The 14,986-nt window shown below is 40.6% G+C and overlaps 1 protein-coding gene across 1 annotated transcript in view; it reads left to right on the top strand.

The window, feature by feature from the left end:
- anxa6 (annexin A6) overlaps positions 1-6,108 on the top strand; it is a 45,956-nt gene extending 39,848 nt beyond the window's left edge. Inside the window, exons 25-26 of the mRNA XM_002937259.3 lie at positions 1,902-2,024; positions 5,734-6,108. Of these exons, the coding sequence (XP_002937305.2) occupies positions 1,902-2,024; positions 5,734-5,793 (183 nt within the window). The 3' untranslated portion in view covers positions 5,794-6,108. The remainder of the gene's footprint in view (positions 1-1,901; positions 2,025-5,733) is intronic.
- Positions 6,109-14,986: the final 8,878 nt, after the last annotated feature.

Below are 14,986 nucleotides of genomic sequence, written 5' to 3'. Positions count from 1 at the left end.
CAGGTGATTTTATTGCAATGCAATGTCACTACTATGTGTAACGTGTTTGGTGCACTACTATGAATAACAGCAAACAGCACTGGACATGTTAAAGAACAGTAAGTTAAATTAAAAAAAAAAAAAATTAATAATAAAAGAAACGTGATCTCTGGTTGGTGCTGGGGGTGAACTACTAGGAGCAGCACAGCAGTCCCCCACAGCTAGACTAATAGCACTGGGCTCTATAAATTACAGTAGCAAAGTAAAAAAACACAAAAAAAATTATGTGAATGTGTGGTTGGTGCTTAGTGCACTACTATGAGCAGCACACCTGTCTCCAACACACACAGACGGAGCTGCAGTACACAATGAAAAGAAGAGTAACAGTAATCAGAAAATAAAAGCAGTCCTTACAAGGACTATTGGGTTACAGCAGATGAGATCAGCAGGACAGCTGCCCACAGCAGCTACATACAGAGCAGTAGAAAGTATATTAATAGTCAGCAAAGCTGCCTAAACTGTCCCTCAAACCCCTGCACAGCTCTCTCCCTATGCTAACTCATCAAGCACACACAGGCAGAATGTAAAATGGCTGCTGGGCTTCAGTTTTATATATATGGAAGGGAGTGGTCCGGGGGTGGTCCAGGAGGGAGAGCTGCCTGATTGGCTGCCATGTATCTGCTGGCTCTGGGGTGAGAGGTCAAAATTTGGCTCCAGCTAAGGCGAACCCAAAATTGCGAACTTCGCTAAAAGTTCACGAACTTGCGAACTTGCGAACACCCGATTTTCGTGCGAATTAGTTCTCCGGCGAACAGTTCGCTACATCTCTACTCACAGATGAGATTGTATTCTTCATGACTAGCTCAAGGCCTGGGCCCAGGGCCTCTACCAGACTCTGGACCACCACAAGGTTAAAGAAATACTATTACACATTTTTTTCAAAACTCATCAGTTAATAGAGCCTGTATTAAAATCCGTTTTTAAAAAATGCAAATAGATTTTTTTATATTTAATTTTGAAATTTCACATGGGGCTAGCCATTTTCTTCATTTCCCAGGGTGCCGCAGCCATGTGACCTGTGCTCTGATAAATGTCAGTCACACTTTACTGCTGCGCTGCAAGTTGGAGTGATATCGCCCCCTCACAGCAGCCGATTAGCAGAACAATGGGAAGGGGGCAAGATAGCAGCTCCCAGTAGACATCAGAATAGCATTCAATAGTAAGAAATACAAGTCCGGCTTGGGACTCCTCCAGTTACATGGGAGTAGGAGAAACAATAGGTTAGCTGAAATCAGTTCTAATGTGTAGCGCTGGCTCCTTCTGAAAGCTCAGACTCAGGCACAATGCACTGAGATGGCGCCTACACACCAATATTACAACAAAAAAAAATGAATTTGTTGGTTCAAGAATAAAATTTTAAATGATAGAGTGAATTATTTGCAATGTAAACATTGTAATTTAGAAATAAGTAGTATACTGTAAAGAAATCCAACCCCATTGACTTATAATTAGTCCAACACAATGCAAAACTGTGAAATTCAGAGGTTTCCTGGTGGTGGGATGTTTAACAAGGGCTCAACTGTGGGGGTCCTGGGTGCCCTGTGATTTTGCACATGGGACAGGGGTCACCCACAACCCCCCCAAAGCACATATTAGCAGGTGACTACTGAGAATGCAGACCCCTCTGGGGCCCCTGTACCCCCACCTCTCCCCCCCCCCTCAGCCTCTGGGTCTGCTTCCTTGGAAGTAACACCAGTGACACCTACCCAAGCATGCAAGTTCATTCATAGCATCAGTCTGCTTGCACATGAATTTCTTCTATGAAGTGAAATACTGTATCATACCAAATTATTTATGAATAAGATATTTCCCCAGGCCTTTTTTGCATAAATTCACCACTAAAAAGTCTGTTTCCTTCTTAGGGGGCAGGGACAGATGAGAGGACCCTCACAAGGATTCTGGTATCCAGGAGTGAAATTGACCTACTGAATATCCGGCACGAGTTTAAGAGTCTGTATGAGAAATCACTACACCACTGTATTGAGGTGAGAAATGGAAAAGGTTTATTATATATATCTAGCTGTCAGTAGCCTAGAGGGTTAAGTGACTTGTTCACGGTTACAAGGTATTTCTACTAAGATTCCAGCTAAGGTCCCTTGTATGTTGTTACTAGGAATTGTAATTTAACAACAGTTGTTTCAGTTCCACAATCAACTTCTTGGTCTTATCCATTTGTAAAACTAGGTATTTCCACCACAGTAAATTCCACAATCCAGTCCAATCTCTTGCCCTTCGGCTATTGTTGAAGTACAGCTCAAAGTGTTCTCTTGGTCAGTAATTGCTGCTACGTGCACTTACTTACAAGAACACCCATAGGCCCTCAGCACAGGCAACACTGATATCAAATATCACCATTCTGCTCCACTATAAGCTTATATAATTCCCACTTAATAAATCAGTGCTCTGTTTGGCCATACAAAGGGAGGTTTTACCACCCTAAACATTACTCTGCTTGACCTCCGTGGGCACAATAAATGGGCAAATCACCTTTTTCTCATTGCTGAACCAAATAAAGACATCTATATATTACATACCACAGAGGCTTATTAATACTAAAACAGGTCTATGAAATAGAAGCTGTTGAGGCTTGAATAGCTTTATGACACCTGTACCACAGTTCATCCATCCTTGTCATTACTAAATCAGATCAGGGGAGGGCAGCAGGGAGTGACAGCAGCAGGGATCAGGTCTGGGGTGCCAGGGCCCATGAGGGCTATGGCCCATTGGGGTTTTTCTTGGTGCTGCTCCTGCCCTGTCCAACCCTGCTTTGCACACTGCATGGGGCATTGTGAATTCTCCCTGTTGTATCTACTTCTAGTAGCTTACAGTCATAGGATTATGTCTTTATATCACTAATTATATGTTTATAGAATAGGGAAATAGGCTAATATCACTCAGGGTGGTTTTCTAATGCATGTTTCAGGATTAAAAACCTGTACTAGCAGTTTTAGGCAGCTTCCATTAAAGTCAGTGGGAGACAACATGGGGGAAGCTACAGGCAGCATTTTCTATCCTCTGCACCATTAGCTTTAAAAAAATGTTTTTGTTTTCTTCTTCCCTTCAACATAGATCAACAATAGCATCAAGGGCATTTATCACTTATGGATATTCCCCCCCCTCAGGTGATGAAACACTCTATGCGTTCTAAAGCATTAAATGTGTTTGCTCCAAACCACATCGCAAAGGGGCGGAAATATCAAAGGAAGCATATTTGCTTGATTACACAATATAAGTGGGTTGGGGAAGGTGACTACAGTGCATTTAATTTACAGGTGTTTTTGGACATTTTGTCACCCAAGGGGAGCACAATTTCCCAGGACAACAAAAATTCCCTTGTGTGCCATTGCTCATACTTGTGTAACCAAGTCATTAGGCTTATATAAGAGAACATTGGATTTTAGACCACTGACACATCAAAGCCGCTATAGATGTTTTCCAATTACATTAAATCAAATTTATGCAATAAAATGTATCATTCAGAACTATTCACATTGTTTTAAGGCAACAGTAACCAACCAAGAACTGACAACACAAATGTAAAGGGACACTAAACACTGCTGCTTTGAACTGCTCACACACAGTTGCTGCTGGACTACACATCCAAGCATTCTTTGAAGGAGTTGTTAGCCTTTAAATTAACATTTATTATTATGTAGATTTGATATTCTGAGACAATTTGCAATTTGTCTTCATTTTTTTATTATTTGTAGTTTTCAAATTATTTAGCTTTTTGTTCAGCAGCTGTCCAGTTTGGGATTTCGGCAGGTCTGGTTGCTAGGGCACAAATTGCCCTAGCAACCAGACAGTGGCTTAAATGAAAGACTAGAATATGAACAGGAGATCACCAAAATAGAAAGATAATTCTTAAAAAAATGACAATAACAATAGAAAATTAAGCTTTACAGAGCAATAGTTATTGGATGCCGGGGCCAGTGCCCCCTCCCATTTGGAAGCCCAAAAGAGTCAGAAGAAGACAAATAATTCAAAAACTATTAAAAATAAAGAATGCAGACCAACTGAAAAGTTGCTAAGAATTGGTCATTCTATAATATACTGAAAGCTTACTTGAAGGTGAACAACCCCTTTAACAAATAATCAAAGTTAAGGCATGTTGAGAGCTTTAGTTCAGCAAAATTATGGTTGTATTGGCCTATCTTAGACTTATTAAGCTTATCTATATTAGGCTATCTTGGGCTTATGTTGAACATATGCATATTCTGACTCTTTTGTATTTTTAAAAGTCATTATATGTATGATTAATTATTTTTAATGCTATCTACAGATGGGGAATTTTCAGTAGGAAATGCCTGTATCAAACATCCCTAACCCAATTGTTAGATCCCAATCGATATTTGGCTTTAGTGAAAACATTGTTTCTTGCCAAGTCTTATACATAATTGTAAATAACCAGTTTATGCTAAAATAAAGTAGACTTTCAGACTGATAACAGCACCAAAGAATAGCTATGTTTGCCAGAACGGGAATAACCCTGTTGCACATTGCTAAAGAGACATAGCTTATGATGTATCATGATTTACACTCAGTATATAAATATCTCATCTATGAAAGAAATGTAAAAATGTTCCAGAAATGTGTCAGCCGCATGGATTATTCATCATCTCTGGAAATCCCAAGTAAACAAAGATTGTCCTTTTGTATTTTGTATTTACACTGTACTGTGTATTATTTAGTTCAGCTTGTATATGCCTTTGCTCCAAGCTGTCCTTAGATGGTCCAAACAAGCATGCCAGATGGATCGGAGGGGACCCATATACCCCCTGGCCACACCCATAACCTGCTCAATACCCAGCCCTTTTACAGCAAACCCTTTCTTGGCAGTCCAGATCCCCTAGTTTCCTATGACCCCTGAAAGATGTCCTACCTGTCCCCAACCCCCCCCCCCCCTCCCATAGTCCCATAGTCCCATAGTCATCAAACTTTACTTGGATTTTATTCCTGTGAGGTTAAGGTCACTGTAAAGCACAAAAAAACTTTTATTTTATACCAGTCATTGACCAGGCAAAAAGTACTGAATTCCCCCTGTGTTCTGTGCCAACGATATAATGCATGGAGTAACACCCAATATAATAAAGGTGCAGCTATTGCACACTGCATTGCTGCCATATAGAGACAGACACAACATTATGTGCTGACTTGAAGCTGCTGCAGCACTGGAATGCAGGGAAAATTCATTATGGGAAAAACATTAAATATTGCAATGAATTTTGCTTTTTGCTTTGTAAATGAGGCACAGTGTCTGGCACAGAAACTCTTTCAGTAGCAAAAATGCTATAGAATATCCATGGGTGACACCTACAGCAGAGATAAAACTGGTTACTAATTAAATGTGACAAACTATTAATATGATACCTTCTCATTCTGAATCTACAACCTAGCCCTCCAATCATATTAAGACTTATGAGGACAGGAATAGGCAGCCATTTCACTGTGGATAAGAGAAAAGACAAAAGGCGATTGCTGTAAATTGTATTTCTAAAACCGCTTTTTTGTACATGGTCACCTAATTCTGGTCAAAAGAGAGAAAAGAAATAGAGAATTATGTAGGTTGGCCAACACTTATAATAAAATAAAATAAGATTGTTACTTTATCATTAAGGCGGTCATGGTTCAGAACTGAGATATTGTGTCCAAAGCTATTTTGCCCACTATTTATGCTCTTGTTCTGTTCTACAGAGTGAAACATCTGGGGATTATCGTAAAGCCTTGCTGTCACTTTGTGGTGGTGATGACTAAACAAGAAAATCCGTTTCATCTGATCCCTGTCTGTGGCCCTCTGGGGCCCACGCACCAAATGTGTTTGTGTTAGCTAGATCCTGGAGCTGGCGAGTAACTGAAGAATGCTCACGGTGACTAGAAGAGAGCACCAATTAAATACACAGAATGGGACATGGGTGGGAGGGAAGGGAGAGGCTACGTTTGGTCGATCATCTCTCTCAGGGGGTCTCACAGAAGAGATATTACTGTTATTTTCCTGTAACCAAAGAATTTCCCAAATTTCCCAAACACATGGGTATCTAACCAAAGAGAAGTAAAGGTTCTTAAAGAGGATCTCTGTTGTGTTCTCTTACTACTTGGGGGTAACTGTGGGGAACCAGAAGCAGTTTAAAAGCGTGTGTGTGTGTGTATATATATATATGTGTATATAGACAGGGTGGGTATTACAGATGTCTTGAATTAAAGCAGACCAAATTCATCCTACATAACAAAGGAGGTTAAATAAAATCGGAAAGCATATTCATATCATACTGTCTTTAACCAGAAGTTGGCCCAGTATTATCAGGTAAAGAACTTTCCCCTCACCCTTTAATTTGATTGCCCACAAGGCCTAGGTAAATGGCCCCAACGAAGCATTGGATTCTTGATCTAAAATGAACCCTAGGTTATGCATTTAGTTGTTAATCTCTTTACAGATCTGTTTCTAATCCATGCAGACAATGCTTTCTGCTTTGTAGTGTGTCGGGGGCTGGACTTCCACTTTAACAAACGGTCTCTGATCTGCTCCCAAACTGTGGAATTCTTTGCTAGCCAATATCGGACATAACCTTTCTTATTAGCAGCTATAAATTTAATTGTCATTTTAGCACATCCGCCAACGTAACTGGGTACCCATCCTCTTATCCGCTTACACATTTCTTTAATCTTGTGTTCCACCTATACCTACTCCTTTTAGGCTGCAAGTCTTTGTGGACAGGGTCCTCTTTACCTACTTTTAATTAATTACAGTAAGTTTTTCATTGCTTCTCCCTAAATTTTTCATCCCACTGAACATTATCCACTATGTCAGGATCAAAGGGTTATGTCTCCTGGCTTCTAATACCCCACCTAGCCAATACCAAGTCATGTCGCCAGGGACTGCTAGTCAACCATGGTCCTGTACCATAGAAGGTGAAGGAACAGCCTATGTTTAAGAGCAACTATACCTGCAAATGCTTCAGCAGAGTATGGCATAAACATATGATATATCTTGTCACAGGTTAGTAAACCCAGTAATTTGTTCTTGGTAAAGAAGAGTTCCATTTGGCCAGCCAAAGTAAATACCTTGATGATCAGGTCACACCCTCTAATACAATAATCCCCAACCAGTGGCTCAGGAACAACATGTTGCTCCCCAACCCCTTGGATGTTGCTCTCAGTGCCCCCAAACCAGGTAGTTATTTTTGAATTCCTGACTTGGTGACAAGTTTTGGTTGAATAAAAACAAGATTTACTGCCAAATAAAGTGTCACGATCTCCCTGAGGAGACGCTGTAGAGTACCAGGAAGTTGGGAGCCTGAAGACTGGGTAACCCGGAGTGTAACCATATACCACAGAACTGATGTCAGAGGCCATGATGATCAGTGAAAGGAACTTTAATAAACATAGTGAAGTAAGTAACAGTGCACACTATGGAGATACACACTTGAATAGTTAAAAATAGCAGGCAGAGACATAATCCAAATCAGGCCAAAAGTCAGGGCCAGCACCAATCAAGCGAAGTCGAGGACAGGCCAAGGGAAAATGCTTTCGCTGCACCCAACTAAACCTCCACTTGGCCCTCTGTGTGTAATCATCTGCTTCACTTAAACATGGCTAGAGGTCACCAAACCAGTGGATCTTCAACCGATTTGGCACTGGCCCAACTTTAATCAATTAAATCATATATGAATCTCTACTTACTGGTAGGGGATTTCCTTTCTGATCTGTGCAATAAAATTTGATGAATAATGTTGATTCAGTGAGAATATTTTTCTATTAAGCTGTTTGTGGTTGTTCTTTTATCTTCAGACCACATGCAACAGCCCTATTAACAGAACGTGAATGGAAAATGAAAGAACAAACATTGTGAAACAGTGGTTACAAAAATACCATAAAGGAATACTGACCTAGATTTATTAATAAGCGTGAGGTTAGAAAAAGCTTCATTTTGGTAAAATGAAGGAATCACATGATTTAAAAAAACCTGATTGCTTGAGTAAAAAAAAAAAATGTATAAATATATATATATATATATGTCATACAGCCCAATTGTCCCAGTTTGGACTGGGCCAGCGGCCATGCCTGGAACAATATGTGGTGGCCCTCCCCTGGGGTGGCAGGGTGGGGCTTGCATCTTGGGTGCCTTTACCTTTTGATCTGACTCCGGTGGGAAAAGTTCCTTCCTAAATCCTAAATGACAATAAGACTGGTACCTAAATCAGCCTCATATTAGGTGTAATAGTAAGTACCCTGTATTTTATCCCTTGCTAGAATGACGTCCAGCCCTTTCTTGGACTGGCTATTTATTTTATGTGCCAGTAAGCTTGTTTTAGGGAGAGAATTCTATAGCTCACGGTTCTTACTGGAAAAAAGCATGTATTCACTGATTATATTTATTTTGGCTGTTCAGTTTGATTTAAGTTATTAATGTGTATATATTATAGTTTAATACTAAATTCTGAACCTGCAGAGATATCCCCAATATAGCCCTATAAAGCCTGTGCCTTTTATTAGTGCCATCTTTTGTTAGCAGCAATACCAGCCAGTTGGGGTGATGACACATGACATAAGGGCCATGGTGGTGGTAGTGACCTAAAGGTGGAGTTGTGATATAAAGGGAAGGATTAGGTGGGCATTTGGTGAGTAGAATGGGAATATGGAGCTGCTGGGGGGATAAAGGCGGAGCTGGGTTGGGGCAGAATGACTTGGAATGACAAAGTACATTGCTGGTAAATCTGCAATACCAGCCATTGCCTTGGCTAGTATTTTACCAGCTAGACCAGTAGAGTACTAACCAGATGTCAACCCTAGTACCATCTGACTGTCACTTTATACATGGTGTAGATTTTGTACAAGCATCTCATACATATAAATGGTGTAAATTTCCTTCCAACTCTCCTAGCACTTTTTTCCATCTCTCTTCTGCAAATGTCCAAATGTGCATTTTCTGGCCCAAATCTCCCTTGTGTACTTTGTGGCAGGTGGAAGCCAACAGAAGGCATGGGCTATATTAACACTTTCTCCATTGATGTTTATATGCCAGCAAAGACCCTGTGTTCCATAGCCCTTAAAATGTTTAGAATACCCTTTAAATTTAAGACAGTCTATTTTTTTGGTTTTCCCCTGAGACCGTCTAGTCTCTCTGTGCCGCAACCTTCAAGCCAACTTAATCATTATAGTTGCAGAATCCCCGATTGTAAATTTAAATGTCATCTGACCCCCTTTTCTGTAAAATGGTGGGGTTTAATTCTGATTGGAGTTGCAGCAAGGCAACCATTTCTAAGTCTATCTGTCCTTTGGGTAGATAACAGCATGTTGATGGATGTAGCACTGATTAGAAGGATTCTTACTGGAGATTCCTTATGTATCTGTAAGTTAGTTTGGGTCTCCCAAGGAGGAGTGCAAAAGAGTTTGGCTGAAGGGCCTTATATGGGCCTAAAAATGTTTAGAATACCCTTTAAATTTAAGACAGTCTATTTTTTTGGTTTTCCCCTGAGACCGTCTAGTCTCTCTGTGCCGCAACCTTCAAGCCAACTTAATCATTATAGTTGCAGAATCCCCGATTGTAAATTTAAATGTCATCTGACCCCCTTTTCTTTCTACCAAGTCAGGTGACAGTATTGTCTAGAGATCTGCTAAATGTGCAACAAGTTGCAGTGGAATTTCCCTTCTTGCTTCCTCTTACACCTTTACTTCCTTATGCAAGTGAAATATACGTACGTGATAGCAATATAACCTTCACTGCATGTCAACATTTTAAATGCTTTATAGACTTTGCATGGCAGTACAAAAAAATTAAGTGGACCAGGTAAATGCTTCAAAATGTCGCTGGCCTGTGTGACAGAAAATGTGGCGTGATTGTATCACAACAAAGTAAAGCAGGTTTCAGTGGCCCCACGTCATCACAGCTGAAGCACAGTATAAGACGTGGCAGTGTGCAGGCAGCACTAAATATAGCAAATCAAGATGATTTCAAACCAGATGTTTCTACTTTCAGTGCAAAATGTGTGTGGCCTCTGTATAGAATTAAAGAAACTTGGTCAGTTAAAGGTTAGAGATGAGAAGTCATATGATTTAGGTGCCCACTGTCATAGGGGCCTTTTGGGAGGAAGCAGGTATTTTTACTAGACACATAAGGGATGCCCAGTCTCTTGCCCTCAGCTTTGGGTGCTGCAGAACTGGCATTACTAATTTGTTTCTCCACCCAAATGTGGACTCCAGCCTTTCCGCAATCACTGCATGATATTTGTAGTCACTCTGCATTTTGTAGACTGTAGTACACAATGCAAGAATCAAATTAAAGCATTATTATCCTGAAAGGGCTGCATTATGATCCACTGATTGGCCTGTTGACCATATGATCGGATCAGCCTGATTTAGCCCAGCACAGGCCAAATTGCACACTGATCCACTCCAGTAGATCCTTATGTTTATAGCCTAACTGAGCTTCCAAATTAGAAGTGCAGAATATTCCAATTAAGAAGTGCATTAGTGTCCGTATAATAGGAGTATCTGTGATGAAACTGTTGCTTTTCTTGGGAGAGGGCCACATATTTCTTACTGTGCCTCTGGTGCAGAACGCCCTATTTCTTGAGGGGTTGAAATGTGTTTGGTATTATGTGTCATTCATATTTCTGAATAAATAACCTTTTCAGAGCAGACGATGCCCCATTGATAGCTACTCTCTGGCCATATAAAGAGAATTTCTGATTTTCTAGAACTTATAGTTTAAGGTGTATGGCTTTCCTCTCACTTAATTGTAACAAGTACATTTATTTAGCCAGATCTGTCCCTCATTAAACCATGATATGAATTCACCACAATTGATTGAATGAAAAAAACTTTTCTATAACTGCACGTGTTGGGGGCAAGTCTGTAGGGTTCTTTGGAATAGGTCGTCTGAACCTCAATTCCTTCGTGAAAGATTCTGGCGAATACCAAACTGAATCCAAATTAGCATTTGCAAATTCAGATAAGTAAGCTTTAAATAGAATTTTTAACTTTGTGTTGATATGACAAAAAGTCACATGATTTGAAGGATACCTATTTGGTTTGGCCAGAGGCATGGATTTGGCCAAATTGGAATCCTCCTGAAAAAGCCCAACTCCTGGATTTGGTGCATCCCTAGTATAAGTAGGATGGAGTTTGCCAGAGTTCTACCCTATGTATTTTAAGCCAACAGCTTCTTGTAGGAATTTCAAAATGACAGTATATTCTTGGTATACATGTTGTGGAACTTTGACTTTTAGGGTTGTATTTCTATGGATTACCCAGTATTTTGCCATCAGCTAATAAAAATGTAGGAACGTCATCCAGAAAAGGCAAATGTACACAGAATAAATTTCCCATATCCCTAATAATAAAATAAATAAAACACGTGCAAGGCTTCCCTATGCCCCATATCACACTATTGTGCTGCTGTTTCCTTGTGGCTTTATAAAGACCAATGCTGAGCAAGAAATGTGTGCACAACAGTGTAACCTACGGGCAAGTCTTACTATGGATAAAATACTGTACCTGATGCTATATTCAAGTGCAATTTTGGACATAACTAGTGATGGGCGAAATGTTTCGCCAGGCATGGATTTCCGCGTTTCGCCATTGGGGGATTGTTTCGCGAAACGGATGAAAAAATTAGCTGTGGAAAAATTCGCTGCACGTCCAAAAATTGTCGCCAGCATCAAAAAAGAATAGTCGTGCGACAAAATAATAGCCGCGGGCGAGAAAAGAATAGCCATGCGACAAAAGAATAGCTGCGGGCGACAAAATAATAGCCGTGCGACAAAAGAATAGCTGCGGGCGACAAAATAATAGCAACGCGACAAAATAATAGCCGCGGGCAACAAAAGAATAGGCGTGCGACAAAATAATAGCCGCGGGCGACAAAATAATAGCTGCACGACAAAATAATAGCCGCTGGCGACAAAATAATAGTCGCGATCGGCAATTTTTTTTGCTGCACAACATTTTCGCCGTTTCGTGGATCTTTTGAAAGATTCGCGAATTTTTCGGCGAAGTGAAACGGAACAGATTCGCTCATCACTAAACATAACCTCCATTTTTTTCCCCACAATGCACCATTTTTTCCCACAATTCATGCATCATTGTGGGACTGATTGGCGTTGAGTGCAACTATACAGAGGCAAATGAAAATGGTTTGAGATACAACTGACTGCGTAAAAAGTACAAGTGCATCTGCGGAGCCCTAGAATTTATTTCAATTCCACGTTGTTGCCAGTCAAAAGGATGGACTTTTCTGTTGTGGAGTTTCTCAGCCTCATTGCAGCAGTGCCCTGGTCATATAAGGTTGAATTCAACAGACATGTGGCTTTTTTCAACCTACTGTAAATGACTATGTTAGTAACGCAGACTCATACAAGTGTTGTCCCAGTGCCTACTTGCTAATCAGCTGATACGATCTAACATTACAAACTGTATAGAGCTGATTCACTCTCCTCGCTGCCTGATGAATCACCATGAGAACAGAACTACTCGGATGAGATTTGATTAATATACGGAGTAGTGGAAAGGAAATTATTCAAATAATGAGTGATATTTTATGCACAGTTTTCAATGATCGGTTTTAGGGGAAAAATATGTTTATACGCGGAGGTGGCTATTATTTATTTTCCTTTCAAAGGACATATGTTCTATGTATGACTGCAAGCTGGTTGCTTCTACGGGTCAGCTTTTTCTCGAAGAGCTGAAGTAAGCAATATAGCCCTAACCTTTGATGGACTAGGGTAGTCTGGGTGGCTAAAGCACTCATTGATGTGTGTAAGTTATCCAACCACTATAAGACTGTAAGGTGTATGGGGCAGGGTCCTCCTTCCTCTTATAGCTTTATAAGAGTTAGCACTGTAATGTTATAAGGGAATGCTGCCAGCTGACTTCATCAATTTGGTTTAGTTCTGTGAATTTTGTTTGATTTTATTTTTGTCTCATATTAATGATTTTACTCCAGGTATGTTGCATCATGGCAGAACCTATGAGCCCTATAATATCTGGAACCCTTACGGGTTAGCCTTTATATCCCAGAATATCTATCTTCTGACGCATCCCATGAAAGTCTTGCGAACTGTCATCAGTTGGGGCTTGGATAATTTCCTGAACAAGTATAATATCCAAGGCTACTGTGATACTAAAATCTAAATATTGGTATATATAGTTTATGTATAAGTAGTATACAGGTCTGTAAGAGTGTGAGTATATATGTCCACGGGGGTTGTTTTGGAGGGGTTGAACTTGATGGTCTATTTCAACAAATGCCAGAGGGGCTGCTGTAAGATGCCATAGACCAGTGGTTCTCAACCCTCCTAATGCCACGACCCTTTAATACAGTTCCTCATGTTGTGGTGACCCCCAACCATAAAATTATTCCTAAGACCATCGTAAATATGTGTTTTCTGATGGTCTTAGGCAACATCTGTGAAAGGGTTCTTTGACCCACAAAGGGGTCCCGACCCACAGGTTGAGAACCGCTGCCATAGACAGTCAGTAATTAGTGGGCTGGTGGGGGCTGTTTGGGCCTCTCTGTACTTGAAATGCCGGGGCCTATTTTGAATCCCGATCGAGATATGGTCCATATAATTTTTTGCCTTTGTAGAGAATTTAACTAGTATTTAGTAGAATTAAAACAACTGGACTTTTCTGAGTGTTTTCCTTGAAAATGTTTCACCACTCATCCGAGTGGACTCTTCAGTTTAAATGACAGGTAGAGAATTCTCCGACATTTAAACCCTTGAGCGTAGTACAGTCACAGGCATCCAATCATAATGGTTCCATTTAACTTATTCAGTAAGGTGTTGGCTGAAACTGACAGGTGTAAGAAGGTATGATCCAGTCACAGTAGTACCATGATTCTCATTGATGCAGGTGTTAATCCTTCAAAGTATGTGACTGGAAGTGTGAATTGTTGTGAAACCTCCGTTGTAAGGATGTCAAAGCGGCATTGTATGTTGGTGACAAGCGGTGTCGCAGGCCCCCTCCTCTGTTCTGGGATGGTTTTTCCAGGATGGCATAAATGGCCTCTTTCACACCTCTTTCAAACCATCTGTCCTCTCGATCCAAAATAAGCACGTTACTGTCCTCAAAAGAGTGTCCTTTTTCCTTGAGGTGTCGATAGACTGCTGAGTCTTGTCCTGAGGAGTTTGCCCGCCTATGTTGGGCCATTCTCTTACAGAGAGGTTGTTTTGTCTTCCCAATGTACAAGTCAGAGCACTCTTCACTACATTGGACAGCATAGACCACATTACTTTTCATGTGCTTTGGTGTAGGGTCTTTAGGGTGCACCAGCTTTTGCCTCAGAGTGTTGCTGGGTTTGAAAAACACAGAAATGCAATGTTTTTTTGAAAATGTTTTTTTTCTGATGTTCCAGCAACATATGGGATGACTATGTTGCTTTGCCTGCTGTGTTCCTCCCTTCTGTGTCTTGGTCTGGTCCTTTTGCTTGTCTTTGATTTAGTTTTGATAAAGGCCCAGTCTCTTCATGACAAGACTCAGCAGTCTATCGACACCTCAAGGAAAAAGGACACTCTTTTCAGGACAGTAACGTGCATATTTTGGACCATGAGGACAGATGGTTTGAAAGAGGTGTGAAAGAGGCCATTTATGCCATCCTGGAAAAACCTTTCCTAAACAAAGGAGGGGGCCTGTGACACCGCTTGTCATCAACATACAATGCCGCTTTGACATCCTTACCCCGGCGGTTTCACAACAGTTCACAGTTCCAGTCATGTACTTTGAAGGATTAACACCTGCATTAATGAGAATCATGGTACCACTGTGATTGGATCATACCTTCTTACACCTGTCAGTTTCAGCCAACACCTTACTGAATAAGTTCAATGGAACCATTATAATTGGATGCCTGTGACTGTACTACCCTAAAGGGTTTAAATGCCGGGAAATTCCCTACCAGTCATTTGAACTGAAGAAGCCACTCGGATGAGTGGTGAAACGTTTTTAAGGA

This window comes from Xenopus tropicalis, chromosome 3 (genome assembly GCF_000004195.4).
Source record: "Xenopus tropicalis strain Nigerian chromosome 3, UCB_Xtro_10.0, whole genome shotgun sequence".
In the NCBI taxonomy this organism is placed as follows: Eukaryota; Metazoa; Chordata; class Amphibia; order Anura; family Pipidae; genus Xenopus; species Xenopus tropicalis.
This window is presented reverse-complemented; position numbering and strand designations above follow the sequence as displayed.